This window comes from Fringilla coelebs (assembly GCF_963513975.1).
Source record: "Fringilla coelebs genome assembly, chromosome: 3".
NCBI lineage: Eukaryota > Metazoa > Chordata > Aves > Passeriformes > Fringillidae > Fringilla > Fringilla coelebs.
The window spans coordinates 2053590-2073171 of record NC_140030.1 but is presented as its reverse complement, the minus strand read 5'-3'; the positions used below and the strand labels follow the sequence as shown (position 1 = coordinate 2073171).

The 19582-nt window shown below is 48.3% G+C and overlaps 1 protein-coding gene across 1 annotated transcript in view; it reads right to left on the bottom strand.

The window, feature by feature from the left end:
- PTK2B (protein tyrosine kinase 2 beta) overlaps positions 1-19582 on the bottom strand; it is a gene marked incomplete at both ends in the record, with an annotated part of 81141 nt that overhangs the window by 11100 nt on the left and 50459 nt on the right. Inside the window, 8 exons of the mRNA XM_084201649.1 lie at positions 328-374; positions 612-639; positions 1858-1893; positions 2926-3072; positions 11722-11841; positions 13281-13346; positions 13438-13546; positions 16485-16689. Of these exons, the coding sequence (XP_084057775.1) occupies positions 328-374; positions 612-639; positions 1858-1893; positions 2926-3072; positions 11722-11841; positions 13281-13346; positions 13438-13546; positions 16485-16689 (758 nt within the window). The remainder of the gene's footprint in view (positions 1-327; positions 375-611; positions 640-1857; positions 1894-2925; positions 3073-11721; positions 11842-13280; positions 13347-13437; positions 13547-16484; positions 16690-19582) is intronic.

Genomic DNA, 19582 nt, shown 5'->3' with positions numbered 1-19582 from the left:
GGGGAGCTGGAGAGGGATTTGGGAAAAGGGCCTGGAATGGCAGGACAGGGAATGGCCAGAGGGTCGGGATTTGGGGATTTTGGGGGATTCTGGGATTTTGGGATCTTGGGAAGGAATTCCCAGATCCAGAGAATCCCTGGATCCCTGGGAAACGTCCAAGGAAAGGTTGGGATCACCCTTGAAGGTCCCTTCCCATCCCTCCCTCCCAAACCATCCTGGAATTCTTTGGGATTTCCCGCTCGGCCCCGCCCCCGATCCCGATCCCGATCCCGGGGAAATTCCCACCCCGAGAATTCCGGAAGGATCCGGATCCAGCCCGGCTCTCACCTGAGCCCCAAGTCTCGGAGGCTTCTGGGGGGGCCCCGTGAATTGCGCTGGGAAAAGGAGGGAAAAATCATTCCAGAATGTTCCGGGGCGGGAAAAAAAGGGCGGGAACGCCGCGAAACCCCGCCCACACCGCCCCTCCCCCAACCCCTATCCCAGATTCCCGATCCCAATCTCGAATTTTCCATCTCGAGGGGGAAAAAATGGGAATTTCGCTCGTTGGTGGGGGAGGATCCGGGGGAAACGTTCCGGAAGTTTCCGTGCGGGAATTCCGGGGTGGAACTCACTGTAATCCGTCTCCTTCTCCGGGAGAAGCTGGGAAGGGAGGAAAAGAGGGAATTAGGGAGACCAAAATTGGGGGTGGAGCCCCCAAAATTGGGGGTGGAGCCCCAAAATTGGGGGTGGAGCCCAAAAATTGGGGGTAGAGGGAGGAGGAGCCCCAAAATTTTGATGGAGCCCCAAAATTGGGGATGGAGGGAAGAGGAGCCCCAAAATTTGGGATGGAGCCCAAAAATTTGGGATGGAGCCCCAAAATTGGGGATGGAGGGAGGAGGAGCCCCAAAATTTGGGATGGAGCCCCAAAATTGGGGATGGAGCCCCAAAATTGGGGATGTGGAGTCCCAAAATTGGGGGTGGAGCCCCAAAATTTGGGATGGAGGGAGGAGGAACCCAAAAATTTGGGATGGAGGGAGGAGGAGCCCCAAAATTGGGGATGGAGGGAGGAGGAGCCCCAAAATTCGGAATGGAGGGAGGAGGAGCCCCAAAATTTGGGATGGAGGGAGGAGGAGCCCCAAAATTTGGGATGGAGCCCCAAAATTGGGGATGGAAGGAGGAGGAGCCCCAAAACTTTGGGAAGAGGGAGGAGGAGCCCCAAAATTTGGGATGGAGCCCCAAAATTGGGGATTGAGGGAGGAGGAGCCCCAAAATTTGGGATGGAGGGAGGAGGAGCCCCAGATTTGGGATGGAGGGAGGAGGAGCCCCAAAATTTGGGATAAAAGGAGGAGGAGCCCCAAAATTTGGGATGGAGGGAGGAGGAGCCCCAAAATTTGGGATGGAGCCCCAAAATTTGGGATGGAGGGAGGAGGAGCCCCAAAATTTGGGATGGAGACCCAAAATTTGGGATGGGGGGAGGGAAGAGGGAGGAGTCATCGTCATTCCCTGCTGGAATGTCAGAAAAAATCCTGGGATCCAAATTCCCCCCCCCCCCTCGGGATTTCCCATTTTCTGGATAAATTTCCCCCAATAAATGAATAATTAAATAAATGAATAAATAAATAATTAGGTAGATAAATAAATAGATAAATAAATAAATAGATAGATAAATAAATTGATAGATAGATAAATAAATAGATAAATAAATAAATAGATAAATAGATAAATAAATAGATAGATAAATAAATAAATAGATAAATAAAAAATAAATATGGATCAGGAAGGGGAAGGAGGAGGTGCCAGATATTCCCCCCAAAAAATAAAAATTCCAAAAAAAAAAAAGGGGGGATGGATTTTCCAGAGGTTTCTGGGATCACTCACCGGGGGAACGTTGTTGTTGAGGAAAACCTTGGGATCCTGGAAAAGCGGGAATGGGATGGTGTGAGGTGGGGGGAAAAAAATGGGAAAAAAATTGGGAAAAAATTGGGAAAAATGGGGGGAAAATCCCATTTATAAAATGTTAAAAAATGAATAATAAAGTGCAACTGGAAACGCTTTGAAGTTGTCCCAAAATTCCAAATATTCCTTTGGATGGTGGATCCTGAAATTCCTTCTCAGGGAGGGGTTGGGATGGGGCTGGATGGAATTCCAGGCTGGGAATGTGCAGCTGGATCGGGGGAGGATCCGGGGAATCCTCGGAGCCTTTTCCAGAGGGAAAGGAGAGCTGGGATTTGGGATTTGGGATGAAGGATGGAGGGGCAGGAGGCAGGGAATCGCTTCCAGTGGGAAAGGGGAGCTTGGGATTGTGGGATCTTGGGAAGGAATTCCCGGCTGGGCTGGGATTCCCAGAGAATCCCTGGATCCCTGGCAGTGTCCCAGGGTGGGTTTGGATCAGCCTGGGATGGTGGGAAGTGTCCCTGGGATCATGGGATGGAAGCTCCATGGATCCCATCCCAAACCATTCCGGGATTCTGGGATCCAGGACGCTCAGGATCCATCCCGAGGGATTTTTATGGGATTGGGGGATGGAAAAGGGAAGGGAGACCCTTCCTGGAGTCCCCAATTCCCAGGGAATTCCTGAAATTCCTTCCCAAGGAGGAGTCGGGATGGGGCTGGATCCAACCCAGGGGAGCTGGAGAAGGATTTGGGAAAAGGGCCTGGAATGGCAGGACAGCGAGGTCGGGATTTTGGGATTTTGGGATCTTTTGGGATCTTGGGAAGGAATTCCCAGCCGGGCTGGAATTCCCAGAGAATCCCTGGGAACATCCAATGACCTTGGGATCGCTTTGGGATTGGATCTGCCCTCCCTCCCTCCCTCCCACCCCACAACTTTTCAGGAATCCCCGATAAAACCCCGGGATCGCTTCCCACCCAACCCCACCCCTCAAGGATGGGCCGATTCCCGTGGAATTTTTTTTCCCCTCTTTGGGAATTCTGGGAATTCCTGACCAGGCTCTGGACCTCCTGCCGGAGCCAGCGGTGATCCTCCAGCATCTGGCGCTGCTGGCGCTCGACGGCGCGCTCCAGGCGCAGCCGCTCCAGCTCCAGCAGCTGCTGAGCCTCCTCCCGGCTGGACGGGCGCTGGAAATCCTCCTCCTGGAAAAGAAACATCCGGAAAGGTCTGGAAACAGCCGGGGGAAAACGGAAACATCCGGAAAGAGCCGGGGAAAACCCGGAAAGATCCGGAAAAAACCACCGCGGTCACTGGGGGAACGGGATGGGGAGGGGCATGGAGTGATTGATTGATTGATTGGTTGGTTGGTTGGGTGGTTGGTTGGGTGATTGGTTGATTGGGTGTTTGATTGATTGGTTGGGTGATTAGTTGGTTGGTTGATTGATTGATTGATTTGATTGATGGGTTGAGTGATTGATTGATTGATTGATTGGGTAATTGGTTGGTTGGTTGGTTTGTTGGTTGATTGATTGGTTGATTGATTGGTTGGTTGGTTGATTGATTGGTTGGTTGGGTGGTTGATTGATTGAGTGAGTGATTGATTGTTTGGTTGGTTGGTTGATTGATTGGTTGGTTGATTGATTGATTTGATTGGTGGGTTGAGTGATTGATTGATTGATTGATTGATTGATTGGGTAGTTGGTTGGTTGATTGATTGGTTGGTTTGTTGGTTGGTTGATTGATTGATTGATTGATTGGTTGGTTTGTTGGTTGGTTGGGTGATTGATTGATTGAGTGATTGGGTGGTTGAATGATTGGGTGAATGATTGGTTGGTTGGTTGATTGATTGATTTGATTGATGGGTTGACTGATTGGTTGATTGGTTGGTTGATTGATTGATTAATTGGTTTAAATCCTCCTCCTGGAAAAGAAACAGCCGGAAAGGTCAGGAAAGGGCCGGGGGAAACACCGGAAAGATCTGGAAAGATCCGGAAAGATCCGGGAAAACGCCGCGGTCACCGGGGGAACGGGATCGGGAGGGGCATTGAGTGATTGATTGGATTGATTGATTGGTTGGTTGGGTGGTTGATTGATTGCTGGTTGGTTGATTGGTTGGTTGGGTGATTGGTTGGTTGGGTGATTGATTGATTGGTTGGTTGGTTGAAATCCTCCTCCTGGAAAAGAAACGGACGGAAAGGTCCGGAAAGGGCTGGGGGAAACCGGAATGGTCCGGGGTAAACACGGAAAGATCCGGGAAGATCCGGGGAAAACGCCGCGGTCACCGGGGGAACGGGATCGGGAGGGGCGTTGAGTGATTGATTGGATTGATTGATTGGTTGGGTGGTTGGTTGATTGATTTGATTGATGGGTTGAGTGATTGATTGATTGATTGATTGGTTGGTTGGTTTGTTGGTTGGTTGATTGATTGATTGATTGGTTGGTTGGTTGACTGATTTGATTGATGGGTTGAGTGATTGGTTGGTTGGTTGGTTGGTTGGTTGGTTGGGTGATTGGTTGAGTGATTGGTTGATTGGTTGGTTGGTTGGTTGGTTGGTTAGTTGATTGATTGATTGATGGGTTGAGTGATTGATTGACTGGTTGGTTGAAATCCTCCTCCTGGAAAAGAAACAGCCGGAAAGGTCTGGAAAGGGCTGGGGAAAAACCGGAAAGATCCGGGGAAAAACCCAGAAAGTGCCGGGGAAAAACCGGAAAGATCTGGGAAAACGCCGCGGTCACCGGGGGAACGGGATCAGGAGGGGCATTGGTTGAGTGATTGATTGATTGGTTGGGTGGTTGGGTGGTTAAGTGGTTGATTGATTGGTTGGTTGATTGATTGGTTGGTTGGGTGGGTGGTTGATTGATTGGTTGGTTGGTTGATTTGATTGATGGGTTGAGTGATTGGTTGGTTGGTTGGTTGATTTGATTGATGGGTTGAGTGATTGATTGGTTGGTTGATTGATTGGCTGATTGATTGATTGACTAATTGGTTGGTTGGTTGATTGATTTGATTGATGTGTTGGGTGGTTGGTTGGTTGATTGATTTGATTGATGGGTTGAGTGATTGGTTGATTGGTTGATTGGTTGGTTGGTTGGTTAGTTGATTGAAATCCTCCTCCTGGAAAAGAAACAGCCGGAAAGAGCCGGAAAGAGCCGGGTGAAAACCAGAAAGATCCGGGAAAACAAGGAAAGATCCGTAAAGATCCGGGAAAAACGCGGAAAAAAACACGGGGAAATGGGATCGGGACGGGGCATTGGTTGAGTGCTTTGATTGATTGATTGATTGGTTGGTTGGTTGGTTGGTTGGTTGATTGGTTGAGTGATTGGTTGGTTGGGTGGGTGGTTGATTGGTTGATTGATTGATTGATTGGTTGGCTGGCTGATTGATTTGATTAATTGGTTGGTTTGTTGGTTGATTGATTGGGTGAATGATTTGTTGATTGGTTGGTTGGTTGATTGATTGATTGATTTGATTGATGGGTTGATTGATTGATTGATTGATTGGGTAATTGATTGGTTGTTTGGTTGATTGATTGGTTGGTTAGTTGGTTGATTGATTGATTTGATTGATGGGTTGAGTGAGTGATTGCTTGGTTGGTTGGTTGGTTGGTTGGTTGGTTGGTTGGTTGGTTGATTGAGTGGTTGGTTGGTTGGGTGATTGGTTGAGTGTTTGGTCGATTGATTGATTGGTTGATTGATTGGTTGGTTGATGGATTGGTTGTTTGTTTGTTTGGTTGGTTGGTTGGTTGATTGATTGATTGATTGGTTGATTGATTGATTGATTGGTTGATTGATTGATGGGTTGAGAGATTGGTTGTTTGGTTGGTTGGTTGGTTGATTGGTTGATTGATTGGTTGGTTGGTTGATTTGATTGATGGGTTGAGTGGTTGATCAGTTGGTTGGTTGATTGGTTGGTTGATTGATTGATTGATTGGGTGTTTGATTGGTTGTTGGTTGGTTGGTTGATGGGTTGAGTGATTGATTGGTTGGTTGGTTGATTGATTGATTGGTTGGTTGATTGATATGGTTGGGTGGTTGGTTGATTGATTGATTGATTGGTTGATTGGTTGGTTGGTTGGTTGGTTGGTTGATTGGTTGGTTGGTTGATTGATTGATTGGTTGGCGGTGGGAATTGGTGAATTAATTGGCGGGGAATTCACAGCGAGGGGGTGAGGGGCTGGAGGGAAGGGGAAAAATGGGGAAAAATGGGGGGAAAAGGGGGAAAATAGGGGGAAAAGGGGAGAGATCCCGAAGGTGGGGCCGGGATTCCGCGGGGATTTGAGGATCCGAGGGATGCGACACGGAGCGGGGAGCGGCGGAAGCGGCGGCGGGAAGCGAAACCCAGAAATGAGACGGGGGTTTAGGATCGGGAATTCACACGGATCTCAAATCCAAATGGGAATTGGATCCCAAAATGGGAAAAGTTTCGAGGATTGGGAATTCCTCTGGATCTCAAATCCAAATGGAAAATCAATCCGAAAAATGGGATGGATTTCTAAGGATTGGGAATTCCTCCAGATCCCGAATGCCAATGGGAAGAGGATCCCAAAAATGGGATGGATTTTGAGGATTGGGAATTCCTCTGGATCCCAAATCCCAATGGGAAGTAGATCCCAAAATTGGGATCAATTTTTGAGGATTGGGAATTCCTCCGGATGCCGAATCCCAACGGAAATCAACCCCCAAAATGGGAAAATTTTTGAGGATTGGGAAGGTGTCCAGATCCCAAATCCCAATGGAAAGAGGATCCCAAAAATGGGATGGGTTTTAAGGATTGGGAATTCCTCTGGATCCCAAATCCCAATGGGAAGTGGATCCAATGGATTCCAAGGAGAAGATTTTTGAGGATTGGGAATTTCTCCAGATGCCGAATCTCAGTGGGAAATCAATCCCAAAAATGGGACAATTTTTGAGGATTGGGAATTCCTCCAGATCCCAAATCCCAATGGGAAATCGATCCCAAAAATGGGATGGATTTTTAAGGATTGGGAATTCCTCCAGATGCCAAATCCAAATGGGAAATTGACCCCAAAAATGGGGTGGAATTTTGAGGATTGGGAATTCCTCCGGATCCCAAACCCCAATGGGAAATCGACCCCAAAAACGGGATCAATTTTTGAGGATTGGGAATTCCTCCAGGTGCAAAACCCCAACGGGAAATCAATCCCAAAAATGGGATGGACTTTTGAGGATCGTGAATTCCTCCAGATCCCAAATCCCAATGGGAAGTAGATCCCAAAAATGGGATGGATTTTAAGGATTGGGAATTCCTCTGGATCCTAAATCCCAACGGGAAATCAACTCCAAAACTTTGATCAATTTTTGAGGATCGGGAATTCCTCTGAATGCCAAATTCCAATGGGAAGAGGATCCCAAAACCGGGATGGATTTTTGAGGATTGGGAATTCCTCCAGATGCCAAATCCCAACGGGAAGCAGATCCCAAAAATGGGAAAATTTTTGAGGATTGGGAAGGTGTCCAGATGCCGAATCCCAACGGGAATCAACCCCAAAAACGGGATGGATTTTTGAGGACTGGGAATTCCTTCAGATCCCAAATCCCAATGGGAAGTGGATCCCAAAAATGGGATGGATTTTTAGGATTGTGAATTCCTCCGGATCCCAAATCCCAATGGGAAATCGACCCCAAAAACAGGATCAATTTTTGAGGATTGTGAATTCCTCTGAATCTCAAATCCCAATGGGAATTCGATCCCAAAAATGGGACAATTTTTGAGGATTGGGAATTCCTCCGGATCCCGAATCCCAATGGTAAATCAACCCCAAAACCGGGATGGATTTTTGAGGATCGGCAATTTCCCTGGCGGCCGGATCCCGCCGAGGACGATTCCCAAGGGATTTTTTTTGATGATCGGGAATTCCTCTGGATCTCAAATCCCAATGGGAAATCGACCCCAAAAATGGGATGGGGAATTCCTCCAGATCCCAAATCCCAGCGGGAAGTGGATCCAAAGGATTCCAACAAGAAGATTTTTGAGGATCGTGAATTCCTCCAGATCCCAAATCCCAACAGGAAATCAACCCCAAAACCAGGATGGAATTTTGAGGATCCTGAATTCCTCCAGATCCCAAATCCCAATGGGAAATCGACCCCAAAAACGGGATCAATTTTTGAGGATCGGGAATTCCTCTGGATCCCAAATCCCAACGGAAAATCAACCCCAAAACCAGGATGGATTTTGAGGATGAGGAATTCCTCCAGATGCCAAATCCCAATGGGAAGTGGATCCCAAAAATGGGACAATTTTTGAGGATTGGGAATTCCTCCGGATCCCGAATCCCAACGGAAAATCAACCCCAAAAACAGGATGGATTTTTGAGGATCCTGAATTCCTCCAGATCCCAAATCCCAATGGGAAATCGACCCCCAAAATGGGATGGATTTTTGAGGATCGGGAATTCCTCCAGATCCCAAATCCCAATGGGAAGAGGATCCAAAGGATTCCAACAAGAACATTTTTCAGGACTGGGAATTCCTCCAGATCCCAAATCCCAATGGGAAATCAACCCCAAAAATGGGATGGATTTTTAGGATTGGGAGGGCATCTGGATCCCGAATAGCAACAGGAAGTAGATCCCAAAAATGGGATGGATTTTTAGGATTGGGAATTCCTCTGGATCTAAAATCCCAATGGGAAATCGACCCCAAAAATGGGATGGATTTTTGAAGATTGGGAATTCCTCCAGATCCCAAATCCAAATGGGAATTGGATCCCAAAAACAGGATGGATTTTGAGGATTGGGAATTCCTCTGAATGCCAGATCCCAACGGGAATTGGATCCCAAAATGGGACGGATTTTTGAAGATTGGGAATTCCTCCAGATCCCAAAAATGGGAGGGATTTTTAAGGATCGTGAATTCCTCCAGATCCCAAATCCCAACAGCAAATCCACCCCAAAACCAGGACGGATTTTTGAGGATCGGGAATTCCTCCAGATCCCAAATCCCAATGGGAAGAGGATCCAAAGGATTCCAACGAGAACATTTTTCAGGACTGGGAATTCCTCCAGATCCCAAATCCCAATGGGAAATCGATCCCAAAAATGGGATGGATTTTGAGGATCGTGAATTCCTCCGGATCCCAAATCCCAATGGAAAATCAACCCCAAAACCGGGATGGATTTTGAGGATCCTGAATTCCTCCAGATCCCAAATCCCAATGGGAAATCGATCCCAAAAATGGGATGGATTTTTGAGGATCAGGAATTCCTCTGAATGCCAAATCCCAACGGGAATTGGATCCCAAAAGCGGGATGGATTTTTGAAGATTGGGAATTCCTCCAGGTGCAAAATCCCAATGGGAAATTGACCCCAAAACTGGGATCAATTTTTGAGGATCGTGAATTCCTCCAGGTGCGAAATCCCAATGGGAAATCAACCCCAAAACCAGGATGGATTTTTAAGGATTGGGAATTCCTCTGAATCCCAAATCCCAATGGGAAATCAATCCCAAAAATGGGACAATTTTTGAGGATTGGGAATTCCTCCAGATCCCAAATCCCAATGGGAAGAGGATCCAAAGGATTCCAATGAGAACATTTTTCAGGACTGGGAATTCCTCCAGATCCCAAAAATGGGAGGGATTTTGAGGATCGGGAATTCCTCCAGATCCCAAATCCCAACGGGAAGCAGATCCCAACAATCAGACAAATTTTGAGGATTGGGAATTCCTCCAGATCCCAAATCCCAATGGGAAATCAACCCCAAAACTGGGATCAATTTTTGAGGATCGGGAATTCCTCTGAATGCCAAATCCCAATGGGAAGCAGATCCCAAAAATGGGATGGATTTTGAGGATTGGGAATTCCTCCAGATCCCAAAAATGGGAGGGATTTTGAGGATCCTGAATTCCTCCAGATCCCAAATCCCAATGGTAAATCGACCCCAAAACCGGGATGGATTTTTGAGGATCGGCAATTTCCCTGGCGGCCAGATCCCGCCGAGGACGATTCCCAAGGGATTTTTTTGATGATCGGGAATTCCTCCGGATCTCAAATCCCAATGGGAAATCGACCCCAAAAATGGGATGGATTTTTGAGGGAATTCCTCCGGATGCCGAATCCAAAAGGGAATTTGATCCCAAAATGGGACGGATTTTTGAAGATTGGGAATTCCTCTGGATCTCAAATCCAATGGGAAATCGATCCCAAAAATGGGATGGATTTTAAGGATTGGGAATTCCTCCAGATCCCAAATCCCAATGGGAAGAGGATCCAAAGGATTCCAATGAGAACATTTTTCAGGACTGGGAATTCCTCCAGATGCCAAATCCCAATGGGAAGCAGATCCCAAAAACAGGATGGGTTTTAAGGATTGTGAATTCCTCTGGATCCTAAATCCCAACAGAAAATCAACCCCAAAACTTTGATCAATTTTTGAGGATCGGGAATTCTTCTGAATGCCAAATCCCAATGGGAAATAAACCGCAAAACTGGGATGGATTTTGAGGATCCTGAATTCCTCCAGATCCCAAATCCCAATGGGAAATAAACCCCAAAAACAGGATGGATTTTTGAGGATTGGGAATTCCTCCAGATCCCAAATCCCAATGGGAAATCGACCCCAAAACTGGGACGGATTTTTGAGGATTGTGAATTCCTCTGGATTTCAAATCCCAATGGGAAGAGGATCCCAAAAATGGGATGGGTTTTTAGGATTGGGAATTCCTCTGGATCTCAAATCCCAATGGGAAGCAGATCCCAAAAATGGGATGGGTTTTAAGGATTGGGAATTCCTCCGGATCCCAAATCCCAATGGGAAATCGACCCCAAAAATGGGAAAAGTTTTAAGGATTGGGAATTCCTCTGGATCTCAACCCCCAATGGGAAATCGATCCCAAAAATGGGATGGATTTTTAGGATTGGGAATTCCTCTGGATCCCAAATCCCAATGGGAAGTGGATCCCAAAAATGGGACAATTTTTGAGGATTGGGAAGGCATCTGGATCCCGAATAGCAACAGGAAGTAGATCCCAAAAATGGGATGGATTTTGAGGATTGGGAATTCCTTCAGATCCCAAATCCGAACAGGAAATCGATCCCAAAAATGGGATGGAATTTTGAGGATCCTGAATTCCTCCGGATCCCAAACCCCAACAGGAAATCAACCCCAAAACCAGGATGGATTTTGAGGATGAGGAATTCCTCCAGATCCCAAATCCCAATGGGAATTGGATCCCAAAAATGGGAGGGATTTTTAGGATTGTGAATTCCTCTGGATCCCAAATCCCAATGGAAAATCAACCCCAAAAATGGGATGGATTTTTGAGGATTGGGAATTCCTCTGGATGCTGAATCCCAACGGGAAATCGAGCCCAAAACCAGGATGGATTTTGAGGATGAGGAATTCCTCCAGATCCCAAATCCCAATGGGAAGTGGATCCCAAAAACAGGATGGATTTTGAGGATTGTGAATTCCTCTGGATCTCAAATCCCAATGGGAAATCAACCCCAAAACCAGGATGGATTTTTGAGGATCCTGAATTCCTCCAGATCCCAAACCCCAATGGGAAATCGACCCCAAAACCGGGATGGAATTTTGAGGATCCTGAATTCCTCCAGATCCCAAATCCCAATGGGAAGAGGGTCCCAAAAATGGGATGGGGAATTCCTCCAGATCCCAAATCCCAACAGTAAATCCACCCCAAAACCAGGACGGATTTTGAGGATCCTGAATTCCTCCAGATCCCAACCCCCAACAGCAAACCCACCCAAAAACCGCGATCCATTTTTGCCGATTTGGAAGAATTCCCAATTTTCCGAGGCCGAGGCCGATTCCCATTTTTCCCGTGGGAACGTCGGATCCCCTTTCCCGCCGGGATCTCCGGTGCTTACCCTGACGCTGCGCCGCTTGCCGTGGCGGCCGGGGGGCGGCGAGCGCCGCCAGCGCTCCGGGCTGGGCGCCTCGGCGGGGCTGGCGAGGGCGGGAGAGCTGGCGCAGAGCCCCTCCGGAACCTGGGAATGCCGGGAACGCCGCGGGAATGCCGGCGGGGAGCGGTCGGCGCGGACGGACGGACGGACGGACGGAGCGGGAAGAACGGCGGCGCCGGGTGACGACGCCGGGGTTGGGGTTGGGGTGGGGGGATTGAAATGGGGCTCGGGGCGGAATTTTGGGGGATTTGGGGGAGTTTTTTGGGGGGAGTTGTGGGGATTTTTGGGGATGTTTTGGGGTATTTGGGGAATTTTTAGGGATATTTTTGGGATATTTTGGGATATTTTGGGGTATTTTGGGGTATTGTGGGAATTTTTAGGGGCATTTTTGGGAGATTATGGGATATTTTGGGGTATTTTAGGATATTTTGGGGGGGTTTTGGGAATTTTTAGGGGTACTTTGGGGATATTTTGGGAGATTTAGGGGTACTTTTGGGATATTTTGGGAGATTTGGGAATTTTTAGGGGTATTTTTGGGATATTTTGGGATATTTTGGGGTATTTTGGGAATTTTTAGGGGTACTTTTGGGATATTTTGGGGTATTTTGGGAATTTTTAGGGGTACTTTGGGGATATTTTGGGGTATTTTGGGAATTTTTAGGGGTACTTTGGGGATATATTGGGATATTTTGCCGAATTTTGAAATCTTTTCTGAATTTTTTGGAATATTTGGGGACATTCTGGGATATTTTGGAACATTTGGGGAATTTCAGGAATATTTTGGGAATATCTTGGGATATTTTGGGATATTCAGGGGGTATTTTGGGATATCTTGGGGATATTTTGGGATATTTTGGAATATTCTGGAATATTTTGGGATATTTGGTGATATTTTGGGATATTCTGGAATATTCTGGAATATTCTAGAATTTTGGGGGGGAATTTTTGGGATATTTGGGATATTTTGGGATATTCTGGAATATTCTGGAATATTTGGCGAATTTCTGGAACATTCTGGGAATTTCTGGAATATTTGGTGGATATTTAGGAATACTTTGGGATATTCTGGAATATTCTGGAACATTCTGGGAATTCCTGGAATATTCTGGGGCTATTTGGGAATACCTTGGGATATTCTGGAATATTCTAGAATTTTGGGGGGAATTTTTGGGATATTTGGGGATATTTTGGGATATTCTGGAATATTCTGGAATCTTCTGGGAATTTCTGGAATACTTGAGGGATATTTGGGAATACTTTAGGATATTCTGGAATATTCTGGAATATTTGGGGAATTTCTGGAAATATTTGGGGATATTTGGGAATACTTTGGGATATTCTGAAATATTCTAGAATTTGGGGGGATTTTTGGAATAGTTTGGACTATTTGGGGATATTCTGGGAATTTCTGGAATATTCTGGGAATTTCTGGAATACTTGGGGGATATTTGGGAATACTTTGGGATATTCTGGAATATTCTAGAATTTTGGGGGAAGTTTTGGAATATTTTGGAATTCCTCACCTGGAATTGCAGCTTGGGAGCCAGGAGATTATTCTGGGATGGCGGCTTGTACATGGGCCTGCTGGGCTGTGATGGGAACGGGGTGGGAAAAAAGGCGGGAATTCCTCCGGGAATCCGGGAATTCCCGGATTTCCCTCCCCATTCCCCGGATCCCAACCTTGGGGGGAGGATCCTGGAATGTGGGAGGCTCCAGGATTTTGGGGGGGCGTGGCCTCTGGTTCCTCTCCTGCTCCTTGGCCAGCTCCTTCTCCATCAGGTAAATGTCGCTGCGGGGGGGGAGGGGAGGGACAGGTGAGGATCCCCGGGAATTCCCGATGGGAATTCTCAGCCCTTGGAGAAACTTTGGAATGTTTGGATTCCCAGGAAAGGTTCTGAACCCAAACTTTTCCATAAAAAAATCCCAATTCCAACCTTTTCCCAGATTTTTCTTCCCCATTCCCAACCCTCCATCCGTCCATGGATCCTCCAGAATTCCCTTTGGAGTTGGAATGTTTGGATTCCCTGGAAAAGGTTTTGAACCCAAACTTTTCCATAAAATCTCCTGATCCCGAGCTTTTCCCAGATTTTCCATCCACATTCCCAACCCTCCATCCCTCCATGGATCCTCCAGAATTCCCTTTGGAGTTGGAATGTTTGGATTCCCAGGAAAAGGCTCTGAACCCAAACTTTTCCATAAAATCTCCCAATCCCAACCTTTTCCCAGATTTTTCCCCCTCATTCCCAACCCTCCATCCTTCCATGGATCCTCCAGAATTCCCTTTGGAGTTGGAATGTTTGGATTCCCAGGAAAGGGTCTGAACCCAAACTTTTCCTTTAAAAAATCCCAATCCCAAATCTTTCCCAGATTTTCCCCCCCACCATTCCCACTCTCTCCACGGATCCTTCCGGAATTCCGGGCTGACCTGAGGCTGCAGAGCAGCTCCTGGAATTTGGGCTTGGAGGAGCCTTGAAGACCCCTTGGAAGGTCCTGATTTCCAGGAAAGGCTCTGAACCCAAACTTTTCCTTTAAAAAATCCCAATCCCAATTTTTTCCCAGATTTTCCATCCACATTCCCAAACCTTCATCTTTCCATGGATCCTCCAGAATTCCCAGCCTTGGAGACCTTTTGGAGTTGGAATGTTTCACTTCCTACTAAAGGGCTCTGAATCCAAACTTTTCCATAAAATCTCCCAATCCCAAATCTTTCCCAGATTTTTCCCCCCGCCACTCCCACTCTCTCCACGGATCCTTCCGGAATTCCGGGCTGACCTGAGGCTGCAGAGCAGCTCCTGGAATTTGGGCTTGGAGGAGCTTTGGAGACCCTTTGGAATGGGAGCGTTCGGCTTCCCGGGAAAAGGCTCTGAACCCAAACTTTTCCATAAAATCTCCCAATCCCAACCTTTTCCCAGATTTTTTCCATCCACATTCCCAAACCTTCATCTTTCCATGGATCCTCCAGAATTCCCTTTGGAGTTGGAGAGTTCTGATTCCCAGGAAAAGGTTCTGAACCCAAACTTTTCCATTAAAAAATCCCAATCCCAACTTCTTCCCAGATTTTTCTCCCACATTCCCAACCTTCCATCCCTCCATGGATCCTCCAGAATTCCCTTTGGAGTTGGAATGTTTCGATTCCCAGGAAAAGGCTCTGAACCCAAACTTTTCCTTTAAAAAATCCCAATCCCAACTTTTTCTCCAGATTTTCCATCCACATTCCCAACCCTCCATCCCTCCCTGGATCCTCCAGAATTCCCTTTGGAGTTGGAATGTTTGGATTCCCAGGAAAAGGCTCTGAATCCAAACTTTTCCATTTAAAAACCCCAATCCCAACTTTTTCTCCAGATTTTCCATCCACATTCCCAACCCTCCATCCCTCCATGGATCCTCCAGAATTCCTTTTGGAGTTGGAATGTTTGGATTCCCAGGAAAAGGCTCTGAACCCAAACTTTTCCATAAAATCTCCCAATCCTGAGCTTTTCCCAGATTTTCCCCCCACCATTCCCACCCTCTCCACGGATCCTTCCGGAATTCCGGGCTCACCTGAGGCTGCAGAGCAGCTCCTGGAATTTGGGCTTGGAGGAGCTTTGGAGACCCTTTGGAGGGTCCTGATTTCCAGGAAAGGCTCTGAACCCAAACTTTTCCAACCTTTTCCCAGATTTTCCCTCTCATTCCCAACCCTCCATCCCTCCATGGATCCTCCAGAATTCCCTTTGGAGTTGGAATGTTTGGATTCCCAAGAAAAGGTTCTGAACCCAAACTTTTCCTTTAAAAAATTCCAATCCCAACCTTTTCCCAGATTTTTCTCCTCCACATTCCCAAACCTTCATCTATCCATGGATCCTCCAGAATTCCCTTTGGAGTTGGAGAGTTCTGATTCCCAGGAAAGGGCTCTGAACCCAAACTTTTCCTTTCAAAAATCCCAATCCCAACTTTTTCTCCCAGATTTTTCTCCACATTCCCAACCCTCCATCCCTCCATGGATCCTCCAGAATTCCCTTTGGAGTTGGAATGTTTCGATTCCCAGGAAAAGGCTCTGAACCCAAACTTTTCCATTAAAAAATCCCAATCCTGAGCTTTTCCCAGATTTTTCCCCCCGCCATTCCCACCCCATCCACGGATCCTTCCGGAATTCCGGGCTCACCTGAGGCTGCAGAGCAGCTCCTGGAATCTGGGCTTGGAGGAGCCCTGGAGACCCTTTGGAATGGGAGCGTTCAGCTTCCCAGGAAAGGGTTCTGAACCCAAACTTTTCCATTTAAAAACCCCAATCCCAAATCTTTCCCAGATTTTTCCCCCCACCATTCCCACCCTCTCCACGGATCCTTCCGGAATTCCGGGCCCACCTGAGGCTGCAGAGCAGCTCCTGGAATCTGGGCTTGGAGGAGCCCTGGAGACCCTTTGGAGGGTTCTGATTCCCAGGAAAAGGCTCTGAACCCAAACTTTTCCATTAAAAAACCCCAATCCCAAATCTTTCCCAGATTTTTCCCCCCCACCATTCCCACCCCATCTACGGATCCTTCCGGAATTCCGGGCCCACCTGAGGCTGCAGAGCAGCTCCTGGAATCTGGGCTTGGAGGAGCCCTGGAGACCCTTTGGAGGGTTCTGATTCCCAGGAAAAGGCTCTGAACCCAAACTTTTCCATTAAAAAACCCCAATCCCAAATCTTTCCCAGATTTTTCCCCCCGCCATTCCCACCCCATCCACGGATCCTTCCGGAATTCCGGGCCCACCTGAGGCTGCAGACCAGCTCCTGGAATCTGGGTCTCTCCCCGGGGTCGTAGTCCCAGCAGCGCGCCATCAGCGTGTAGAGCACGGGCGGGCACAGCTCGGGCTTGGGCAGCCGGTCGCCCTTTTCCAGAACTCCGATCACATCCCGGTTTTCCAGCCAGAAGAACGGCTGCTTCCCCAAGCTCAGGATCTCCCACACGCACACGGCTGCCGGGGAAAACCGGGAATGAGCTCAGGATGGAGGAATTCCCGGGATTCTGCCCCGATTCGCGAGGATGCGGCGGAGGTTTTGATGGGAGTTTTGATTTTTTTTTTGTTTTGGGGTGGGGAGAGTTTGAGGTGTGGCAAAATTTCCGTGGAATTCCTGGGATGGGGTGGGGAGGGAGGGACTGAGGATGGGTGGATGGAAAGGATTTGGAGGGGGGAAAATTGGGATAATCTGGAGTTGGGGAAAAATCCCAGAATTCCAGAATCCCAGTCCGTGCCACGGGAAAGGGATCGGTCCTGGGAATACTGCTCAATGACGTGGGAATCCCAGAATTCCAGAATCCCAGAATTCCACCCCATCCCATGGGAAAGGGATCATTCCTGGGAATTCTGCTCTGTGCCATGGGAAGAGGATAAATCCCAGAATTCCAGAATCCCAGAATCCCAGAATTCCAGAATCCCAGTCCGTGCCATGGGAAAGGGATCGGTCCTGGGAATTCTGCTCCGTGCCATGGGAATCATGGGAATCCCAGAATCCCAGAATTCCACCCCATCCCATGGGAAAGGGATTGGTCCTGGGAATTCTGCTCCGTGCCATGGGAAGAGGATAAATCCCAGAATCCCAGAATCCCAAAATCCTGTGCCATGAGAAAGGGATCGGTCTTGGGAATTCTGCTCCATGCCACAGGAATCCCAGAATCCCAGAATCCCATGGGAAAGGGATCGGTCCTGGGGATTCTGCTCCGTGCCATGGGAATCAGGGGAATCCCAGAATCCCAGAATCCCAGAATCCCAGAATTCCAGTCCATGCCATGGGAAAGGGATCGGTCCTGGGAATTCTGCTCTGTGCCGTGGGAAAAGGATAAATCCCAGAATTCCAGAATCCCATGGGAAAGGGATCAGTCTTGGGAATTCTGCTCCGTGCCACGGGAATCATGAGAATCCCAGAATCCCAGAATCCCAGAATTCCACCCCATCCCATGGGAAAGGGATCGGTCCTGGTAATTCTGCTCCATGCCATGGGAATCATGGGAATCCCAGAATCCCAAAATCCCATGGGAAAGGGATCGGTCCTGGGAATTCTGCTCCGTGCCAAGGGAAGAGGATAAATCCCAGAATCCCAGAATCCCAAAATCCTGTGCCATGGGAAAGGGATTGGTCCTGGGAATTCTGCTCTGTGCCATGGGAAGAGGATAAATCAAAGAATCCCAGAATCCCATGGGAAAGGGATCGGTCCTGGGAATTCTGCTCTGTGCCATGGGAATCCCAGAATCCCAGAATCCCAGAATCCCAGAATTCCAGAATTCCACCCCATCCCATGGGAAAGGGATTGGTCCTGGGAATTCTTCCCCGGGCCATGGGAATCAGGGGAATCCCAGAATTCCAGAATTCCACCCAACCCCATGGAAAAGGGATCGGTCCTGGGAATTCTGCTCCGGGCCATGGGAATCATGGGAATCCCAGAATCCCAGAATCCCAGTCTGTGCCACAGGAAGGGGATCGGTCCTGGGAATTCTGCTCCGTGCCATGGGAAGAGGATAAATCCCAGAATCCCAGAATTCCAGAATCCCATGGGAAAGGGATCGGTCCTGGGGATTCTGCTCCGGGCCATGGGAATCATGGGAATCCCAGAATCCCAGAATCCCAGTCCGTGCCATGGGAAAGGGATCAGTCCTGGGAATTCTGCTCTGTGCCATGGGAATGAAAGGAATCCCAGAATCCCAGAATCCCAGAATCCCATGCCACGGGAAAGGGATCGGTCCCATGCCATGGGAATCATGGGAATCCCAGAATTCCAGAATCCCATGGGAAAGGGATCAGTCCTGGGAATTCTGCTCCGTGCCATGGGAAGAGGATAAATCCCAGAATCCCAGTCCGTGCCATGGGAAAGGGATCGGTCTTGGGAATTCTGCTCTGAGCCATGGGAATCAGGGGAATCCCAGAATCCCAGAATTCCAGAATCCCATGGGAAAGGGATCAGTGCTGGGAATTTTGCTCTGTGCCATGGGAATCAGAAGAATCCCAGAATCCCAGAATCCCATGGGAAAGGGATCGGTCCTGGGAATTCTGCTCCGTGCCATGGGAATCATGGGAATCATGGGAATCCCAGAATCCCAGAATCCCAGTCTGTGCCGTGGGAAAGGGATCAGTCCTGGGAATTCTGCTCTGAGCCATGGGAATCATGGGAATCCCAGAATTCCAGAATCCCAGAATTCCAGAATCCCGGAATTCCAGAATCCCAGTCTGTGCCATGGGAAAGGGATCGGTCCTGGGAATTCTGCTCCGTGCCATGGGAAGAGGATAAATCCCAGAATTCCACCCCATCCCATGGGAAAGGGATCAGTCCTGGGAATTCTGCTCCGTGCCATGGGAATCAAAGGAATCCTAGAATTCCACCCCAATCCATGGGAAAGGGATTGGTCTTGGGAATTCTGCTCCCTGCCATGGGAATCATGGGAATCCCAGAATCCCAGAATCCCAGTCCATGCCACGGGAAAGGGATCGGTCCCGTGCCATGGGAATCAGGGGAATCCCAGAATCCCAGAATCCCAGAATCCCATGGGAAAGGGATCGGTCCTGGGAATTCTGCTCCGTGCCATGGGAAGAGGATAAATCCCAGAATTCCACCCCATCCCATGGGAAAGGGATCGGTCCTGGGAATTCTGCTCTGGGCCATGGGAAGAGGATAAATCCCAGAATCCCAGAATCCCAGAATCCCAGAATCCCATGGGAAAGGGATCAGTCCTGGGAATTCTGCTCCGTGCCACGGGAATCATGGGAATCCCAGAATCCCAGAATCCCAGAATCCCAGTCTGTGCCATGGGAAAGGGATCGGTCCTGGGAATTCTGCTCTGGGCCATGGGAAGAGGATAAATCCCAGAATTTTCCACCC